Source organism: Myiozetetes cayanensis, unplaced genomic scaffold (assembly GCF_022539395.1).
Source record: "Myiozetetes cayanensis isolate MyiCay16 unplaced genomic scaffold, myiCay2020 scf1, whole genome shotgun sequence".
NCBI classification, from domain to species: domain Eukaryota; kingdom Metazoa; phylum Chordata; class Aves; order Passeriformes; family Tyrannidae; genus Myiozetetes; species Myiozetetes cayanensis.
The window spans coordinates 18909704-18918958 of NW_026086604.1; the positions used below are offsets into that span (position 1 = coordinate 18909704).

Genomic DNA, 9255 nt, shown 5'->3' on the forward strand with positions numbered 1-9255 from the left:
TCTTGCCTACCTCATGCATTTTTAAGCAATCTTAACTGAAAATTTAAACCACCTTAAAAAATACCAACTTTTGTTGTGATGTCAGCCAGGCATGCACAAGTCATCTGACTATGCTGAAGCCCATGAAGCTGCAGTCATCTACCACAGCACCTGCATTCTTACCTCTGTCTTCTGCTTTCACCGTTTCCAGATGGTCACTCTTTGAGATACACCCCAGTTCTGAATGCCTGTATCAGATAGTGTTTCCTTACTGTTAGCCCACAGCATTATTTTGGTGCTCCTCCCCTCCCCTCTATTTTCCCTATTTCTCCTGTTTTAAAAACTCCAGGCTACCTTTTCTTCCTCTCTTTCATCTTATGATCTGTGGGCATATAATGTTTAGTTTGAAGCTCTATACGTACTTCTAGAGAGATCTCACACACAACTCAATTCTTAAAATGGTGCACTTGCAAAAGCATTAGCTCACGTGAAGCAATATTCAGCTGGGACATGGGTCTGGACAGATGGATATTGCCAGGTCACCATGAGGCCGGATGGGTACAGTCCCTCTCCAAAAAAATGCTTTTAGTTTTTGTATACAGGATAAGTACGCAGAGAGTTTGGCCACTAAGTGCTTTGTGGCAGTAGCTGCTGAGACTAAAGAAATCTGGTTGTGCAAGCCCTCCAGGGAATACAGCATGGGCCAAACTTGGAAGGATGTGGTTATTCTCTGGAAGAACTTGATCTACCAGAAGTTTAAGTACAGGAAAGATGGGTGATCTTTTTTTTTTCCTCCCTGGAAGCTCTCATCTAGAGGAGCAGGTATCTTTGGTAAGAGGACATCCTTTCTGTTCTGCAAAGACCGATTATCCAGCCCTCTCTCCCCTGTTTACAGTAGCTACTTACACACTCCTATGCACACCTCCCCTTCTTTTAATAGCTAAGCAGAAAGCAAGCAAGGGCAGACATACGGACCTCTTCCTCTGGCAAGCAAATTACCACTGTGTTAGAGCAATCACAGATGCACACAATACACAGAAAAGACCCAAAAAGGCAATGCGGGACAAAGGAACCCTAAGGGCTGGTGAATCAACAGTCAACAGTGAGAGAGAAAAAAAGCCACCAAGTTTTGTGGTGCAGATATTCCCACCCCCTCCTCTGGAATGGAGTAGAGAACTAAAGGGATGACACAACACTAGTTTCAGAAATTGTCACATTTAATCACTGCACTGTCAAACTAGAAAAAGAAAAGCATGGACATTTGACCACATCCCCCATCTCATGTGGCCTTTTCCTGGACCATTTGCTTTTTGTGGTCTTTATCAGTGAGGACATAGGCAACATCTTGTAGCCAAGCTGTCACCCTGAACATCACATCCATCCTGCACATGGGAAACAAAACCTGCACTCCACCTCCACCAGCATCCAACAAGGGGGATGAGGGGCCTGAGCTTCACACAGGCTGATAACCCATGGAGCACTGCAGACAAACAGCATCTCTCACACCTAAACACCACAAAGCTCTCTTCAGAAAGAAGACATCAGAATCCTCTGCCACTCTGAGGCTAGATTTGTAGAAGACATAAGCATCATGAGCCTTGCAAAGATGTCCACCAACGTACCTTGCTGGTTCACCAAAGCCTGTAAGACAATCCAGTTGCTGTTGCCAGAGCTGCCATGGGCCAATGCATGGGATGTGAGCTGTTAACAAGCTGCTTGATCCCACAGAGTTCGACAAATCATGGACAGCAGAGAAAAAAAGAGGTGGACCCGCTGCACACAATGTTATACTATTTTGTCCACTTGCCTACTATTCAAAGGAAGATATGTGAAGATGACCTTTGTAATCATGGTCACCACACCACCCTCAGCAGACTTGTCCCACCTAATCTGATTTGCTAATGATCATGTAAAGTTCATGATGCTCCACTGGGCAACATACACTTCCTTAAAAACACTAAGACAATCTGGAAATTGCTCCTTCCTATGTCTGAAAGCTTTGTACCCACTGCTGGCTTTTCCCATTTCCAAGGATGATGTGCTCCCCCCAGTCAGCTCAGCTTCCAAGCCCTAAATGCCTCCCATCAATGAAGGCAAAGAAATCCCAATCTCAGTAGATCTGTTCCTGTTTTCCTTCTCAATATAAATAGCTTCAGGGAAGCTTGCATGACTCCATTCATCCACAGGTGTCCTCCTGGGGTAGGTTACAGCCACTGGACTAAGGCCGTCACTCCACACTTGGTTTAGCCAGTGACCACATCTCATGTAAGAGTATGGAGCAGGGGGAATCCAAGATGCAGTCTGGACAGGGAGACTAAGAAACCACCACAGCAGCTACACATGAACACTAGCCAGGGCACCGTGAAAGGGACAGACATGTGCAGATCAACAACAGGATATCATGGTATTTCCCAGATACACCTAAAGCCCGTGTGATAGGATTACACTCATTCCCCTCTCTGGTTTCAGACAATCTGCACAAGCCAATCACGTTTGATGAAGGGCCTCAGTACTAAAGGTAACAAACACTTTTTCAGTGGCTGTAATTTACTGCACCCATAGGAATCAGCAAAAACTGCTTATGAATGTGCAGCTGTAAGAACCACTGTAAGAACTAATGATGGTGGATGTTTCTTTGGAACACCTGAGAGCAAGAGAGTACAAAACCCAAAAATAATTTAGTAAATTCACATCTGTGCTACCTTGCAGGATATCCCAGTAATAATCTTCTTAGAAAATAGTACTTATTTCCCCAAAACTCCCAGCCTACAGAGGTAGACAGCTTCCTCCTTCCTATGTGTATATACAAACACACATAGACACATACATGTACCAATTTAAACTTGCAGACACCAGTTTTCCAGGTTTTTAAAGTATTGTTATATTGAATTAACTGTAAATTTGTATTTAGTGGAAGCAACTTCAGCCATTACATCACAAATTTTAACTCACGTCATTTAAATATTAAGCTTTTGAAGGTACTCCTTAAACCCTCTAAATGGTTTTAACTGACCCCAGTTCTCACACAAATTTCTGCCACTGCTGCAGCCAGTTGTACTTAACTCTCCATGTAAGCACACACATATTCTGGCACATCGCCATGAACTCAGAAGTGAATGGAAAACTCACTCCTGAATCATTTTTCCAGTCTCTCTGAGGTACTTTGTTGTTCTCTGTGGGATATTTTCCAGTGTTTTCCCCAGCCTGCTTTAAAAAGTCAGTGGCAAGCCTTTTTCTTTGTACTTCTATAGACCTGTGGATCTTACCCACTTAAGGGCTTGTCTCCTGTGGACACATTCCAGAACTGCAGCAGAACAGATTAAGAGATATGAACATAAGTTACAACACAGTAATATTCTCTGCCTTGCTGGAATAATGCCTTATGTTGACAACCAGCATAGTTAAAAGTAGGAATTACTTTGGAATTAGAAGTGACTTGGCTTTTGTGGATGACCACGAGGGGGAGTTAACACCTATTTAAGTACAGCTGTAATGAACCAGATCTTCTGGTGTCCATCTATTTTCCTCATCAGACAAACCCTAGGTCTTCTGCCTCCCAATCTGAACTAGTAGTAACATGAGCAGTGTTACTGTTAAACTGCTTTGAGATAAAGATATGGTAGACATCTGCAAATAATGCTAGCTGTTTAGCTAACATACACAAAACTTCACACCACAAAGTCATGTGGTTTTACTTTCCTAAAATCACCACTTGTTGTGTAAACAGAACTAATCCAAATATAAAGTAAAACTCAAGAAGCTAAAACTCAGCCTGCAAAGTTGAAAGCTCAGAATTAAACTAACTAAATAAATATGTGAATGGAGGAGCAACTGGAAATTACATATTTTTTTATTGCAGAAAATAAGATTCCAGAGGGACTATCATCACTAGCCAAAACATCCACAACAGAGGCCCTAAGACTGAGTTAGTCATTTTCCTGCTCTCAGTGGTTCAGTGTTCTGGCTTACAGCACATCATTATGAACTGCTGATACATGAGGCAGAATTGAAAGACCATGTAGGGCAACCGCCACCCGAGATAGTAGCTCCACATCATCCTCTCCTGGAGGATTACCATGAAGACACCATCCAGAAATACCTATTTAACACCTTCCCAGAAAGCAGAAAAACTGTACAGAAGACTTTGGTGCAAGGCACAGCTCTTCTGGCAATACAACACTCCCTGAAGCAGAACACACCTGTAGAGCCTTGAGAGTGGGACATCGTGAGTTACCATGGTTTTGGAGAGTGAGCTTCACCTTGAGGTGAGACTTGTCCCCCTGGCAAATTTTATCCTTTTTGGGAGTAAGCACTCCCCAGAAGTTTTCAAAGGGAATAGGAACACAAAACTGGTGTAACATCAAGGCTCTTTCTGTACAAAATACTTCTGATTTCTTGAAGAAGTCTTTTCCCCTTTGCCTTGAGATTTCACGATTAAGCAGCTTACTCAGAGTTAAAGATACAGTGAGCAAAAATACTGCGGGTATCAGCCTCAAAACCCAGTGAGACCTTACATCCTAAGATGTAAGTCTCATGCCCAGTCTTAAGAACAGGCCGTAGGGAGGGGAGGAGAGGGGAAAGAGCAAGATAGAAGTAAAAACCAAAGCCTTTAAGCATTCCTACTGAGGATCAAAAGAAAGTTTTAGCCCATGTACTGTTAAAATTTTGAACTGCTAATTACAGAAAAATTCAAGCTCTTGAAACAACAGAAGTCTCCTCCACATCCCAACCCACTGCCTCCTTATGGCTGCAAAGTGAAATTAAACACCAATTAAACAGTCAGTAACTCCTCTCCTCCTGTTGCAACATCAACAACAGTCCCCTGAAAAGTAGAACACTGTGAAAATCCTGAGAAGGTCCTCTGTTGCAATCAACTACGGACAAACTATACTGGTGCTGTTACTGAGACCATGTAGAATCACACCAAAACATGTTAAGTGGTATTGGCACACACTGGTCTCTCAGAAAAAAGGCCCAGCAATGAACCACCATAAGCTCACCATCTTCATTCTGAATCTAACCACTAGCAACAGATTCGACACCAGCTACAAACAGAATGGGAGGAAACTTCCTCACCCTCTCACCAGGAAAGCAGTTGTCTTAAAAATTCACTTTGACCAGACAGTCCATCAGCACTACTGGATCACAAATAAAGGCAAGCAGAACACTACACATTAGGCAGTTTAGAAATGTCTGCACAGCACTACAGTACTGAGGAATATCAAATTAGAGGCCAGGTAGCAGCAGTGACAGGAAGGAAACAAAACAGGGTAGGGAAATCAAATGCTAATAGACACTGTTGTTCTCCATAGCCACCCAGTCAGTTGGCTAAGTAGTGATCAACCACTGCAGTAGTCAGAGGTGGTTATAAGGCTGATAAGATGGAAAAGAGGGAAAACAACAAAACTTCTCACTACCACACATTTTTTTATTAAGTAGCTATATAAGGAGAGGTGAGCCATGAACCCTTTCCAGAAGGAACTCCCTCTGCACATGCACTAGGCACGAGTTACTGACAGTTCAGAAAAGTCAGTCACAGCAACCTAATAAAAATGGCTCTGTGGTCTCTCTGTCCTAACAACACCATGACTGGAAGGCACAAACACTGACAAACGCTGGCTCAACGGCTGCAAGTAAGACACACCAAGTAAGAAGCAGCAGCACACCTGAGGAGATAAAGTGGTAGACACTGCAGGAAGCATTCCTGACAAATGACGACTAGAGAAGGCACAGCACAGTTCACAACTGAAGCCTACAGCCTGACTTCAATTTAAAAGCCCACAGTTCGTCAGTTGCTTGCATACAGATGGCTTAACACTCAGTACCAGAATTTCCCACACATCTACACCGGGCTGACAAAACCAATGCAAGACCAAAGTCTGTGCCATTCCAGGCTGGCAGCTGGAGGCCAAACAGGGAATCCTGATTATCCCAAGCAACACTAAAAACATGTTTTGGCAACTGAACCAAGCTCCTCCTCCAAACTCAGTAAAGAGTATGCAAATAATATTTTAGTAATAGTAACCACCTTCAATACCACCTATATATTTTTTTAAAAAAACAGAAACCTAATTTCAAGTCACTTGTGTTTCACTTTCTACACAGCAGAAGACACTGAGCTTTTCAAGACCTATGTTAAGATTTTTCCCCTCCTCTTACCACTGAAAAAGCCATTATTAAAACAGGTTTAAAACTTGTTTTACAAGCCTCTCACCCAGAGAGGCTCTCGCCCTTTACAGGTATTGCTATCGGCAAAGCCTTTCCACAAGGCAGCATATTCTCAAGGGAGTCACACAGTTCAGGTAAGAAAAGTGCTTATTTTGAGTTAGAATAAAAAAAAAGAGCAAAGTTGCTCTTTCAGTCAGAAGCTTCAGCATCCTGTTAGAATGCAAAACCTGTAATGGAGAATAGGACTGAGAATAAGTTGGTGCCTCTCCTTAGTAGATATAAGCTGAGAGAGGTGCAATGAGCAACTTCTAAATACGATTTTTGCGCTGAGCTCAGGCAGGCCAGGATATCATTAGCCATTTCCCCAGAGCATTTCAACAGTTGCTCTGTATAACAGTAAGGTGCCTGGGCTTATGTGATCAGCTGTGCCAAAATGCTCTGAATAGCCCCATTGCTATGCTACACCCCTTCCTCTTCCACTCTAATACAAGGCGGGGTGAGGGAAGGAAGTCTGTAGATCCCTTACACAGATCTTATACAATCAAGAAGCCTAAGCACACTCTGAAACACTTTAAGAAATATCTAGTCACTAAACACTATTTCCTTTGTCACTAAGCGCAACAGGTATCCCAAATAACTTCCTAATGACAAAAAGAATTGTTACATACTACAGTACGAGGGAGAAAACTTACCTCCATTTTGCGAGCAGCTGTGTCCTGATCATAGTGTCCCATGATGTTTGGGAAAAAAGTCATATTGTAAGGCATTCCTGAACATCTGGAGATAGTAATTGGCTCACATGTAAATAAACTGTGCCCTTGCACCAGGGCTAGAAGTAAACTGCAAGTCGCAGAGAACACAAGTGCTCCCATTTTGTCAGGATCTCCAATTTCAGCACATCGCTTTGCTCAGTGGTTAGACAGCCCAGCTTTGCACAAGGATAAAAACACACATCTTCCTCTGCTGGCTCCAGCGCACGGCAGTAAGGCACGCTCTCAGACTCCTCACAGGTGCTTTAGGTGTTGCCCCATTTTGGTTGACCGCGATTTTACTAAATCCCTTCTTCTTCGAGCCTGTACGTGCAAAGACGGGGCAGAGCAGTGAACAGCAGTGAAACAACCTGAGGACGACCGCCCTGGCTCCCCGCTGTCCCGCAGCGAGAGGGCAGCTCGGGCCGGGCCGGTGCCCCCGCGACCCTGCCGGGCCTCACACCCCCCGGGGCCGCGGCTCGGCACAGCCCCCGCTCCCGCCGGGCCCCGGAGCCACCGCCGCTCCCAACGTCCCGTTCCCAGCCCCTCCCTGGGAAGCGGCGCCCGCGGGCCCAGCGGAGCAGGGCTCGCCGGGTGCGGCCCCGGCGCCGCATCCCCGCCACGCCCGGGCCGCGCCCCCGCCACCCCCTCACCGGGATCCGCCTCCCGGCGGCCACCCCGCGGCGCCGCTCCGGGTCGGGGCCGCCGCTCTCCGGGACGGGCCGGGCCCGGCGCGGTGCCCGCCGCACTCACCGGCAGCAGCCCCTCCGCGATGGCCGCCCCGCGGCACCTGCAGGATGTGGCGTCTGGCGGGCGGGGCGGGGCGGCCGCACCTTCCCGCCCCGGCGGGGCCGGCACCGGTGGCGGCGGGCGGGGCCCGCCCGGGCTGCGCGGGGCCGTGGGGCCCAGAGACCCGCCCGGGCTCTGCTGCCGCGGACTCGGGGCGGTCCGTGCCCCCTCCGGTGGAGCTCCGGCTGGGAAGGGCCCCGGGACTGTAGCACAGACACAAACGGCGCGAAAAGCCCCTCGAACAGACCCGGCACTTGGGTTCTCGTGAACATCCCGGTATTAGACTCTGCGGTGCACTGTATAAATGCTGAGGCAGTTTACAGACTTTCAAGTGTTGGGACATGAGCGTGTCCTGCCGGTGGAAGTGATCCCGAAGATTGTTTCCAAACGCCCCGGGGCCGCTGCCACGCGGGGGAAGCGAGGGTTCCATGGCAGAGGGCAGCCAGCCCTGCTCTGCCACCTTCACTGCCACCCTCAGTGCCACCTGCACTGCCACCCTCAGTGCCACCCGCACTGCCACCCTCACTGCCACCCTCACTGCCACCCTCAGTGCCACCCTCACTGCCACCCTCACTGCCACCCTCAGTGCCCCCTTCACTGCCACCCTCAGTGCCACCTGCACTGCCACCTGCACTGCCACCCTCACTGCCACCCTCAGTGCCACGTTCACTGCCACCCTCAGTGCCACCTGCACTGCCACCCTCACTGCCACCCTCAGTGCCACCTTCACTGCCACCCTCACTGCCACCTGCACTGCTACCCTCACTGCCACCCTCAGTGCCACGTTCACTGCCACTCGCACTGCCACCATCCTGCAAAAGGTCCAAATCCTCAGATGACGGGGTGTGGGCACTCAGTAGATGAGGCTACAACTGAGGAAGAGATTAATGTTGGAAATCGATGTTTAATGATTGAATTTAATGAAGGACAGGGAAGTGATCTGAAGTATTTGCTGAGGAAAGGGAAGCTGTGGTGAGAACAAAAGGAAATGATTGTTACACTAGAGAGGAGCACTGTGGTGACTCTGGTGCTCAGGCTACTACCATCTTCCAGAGACCTGTGAACTGTCCTCCCACTGCACCTACACCTGCTGGCTGAGACCACGCACACCAGACTGTCCAGTAGCATTCAGCCATGTTCACAAACACTGACCTGAGATAATGAGACCTAACTATCTATAGAAATGCTGAAGGTTACTAAGCAGAGGTGAACAAATTTCTCAGCACAGAGCCACCCAAAGTCTCATCAGGCTGCTGTTCAGCCATGCAACTTGCTCCACGCTCCAGGACTGGAACAGGAAACACCGGATGCCGAGACATGCAAACCAGATTTAGAAATGATTTGATGACGTTCAGGCAGTGCTGCCTCTCTGCTAATGAGCCATGAGGTAGTCTGTGCGGGCTGGTGCATTTATCCAGAGAATCCATCCATGGATGGTGGAGAGTGTGAAATTGCACATGGTTATTCAGAAGACAACAAGCATCTAGAAGCTCTCTCTTCATGCAGATATTTTATGTGTCATTGCCTGTATCACTCTACAGAAACACAAAGCTCCTTCAGATTCCCGTAC

General features: G+C 47.4%; 1 protein-coding gene across 1 annotated transcript in view; it reads right to left on the reverse strand.

Annotated features, from left to right (window-relative positions):
- The window catches only part of FZD6 (frizzled class receptor 6), a 27039-nt gene extending 19328 nt beyond the window's left edge, over positions 1-7711 (reverse strand). The window contains exons 1-2 of the mRNA XM_050317199.1: positions 7650-7711; positions 6840-7220 (exon numbers count right to left, since the gene is read on the reverse strand). Coding sequence (XP_050173156.1) covers positions 6840-7019 — 180 coding nt within the window. The 5' untranslated portion in view covers positions 7020-7220; positions 7650-7711. The remainder of the gene's footprint in view (positions 1-6839; positions 7221-7649) is intronic.
- Positions 7712-9255: the final 1544 nt, after the last annotated feature.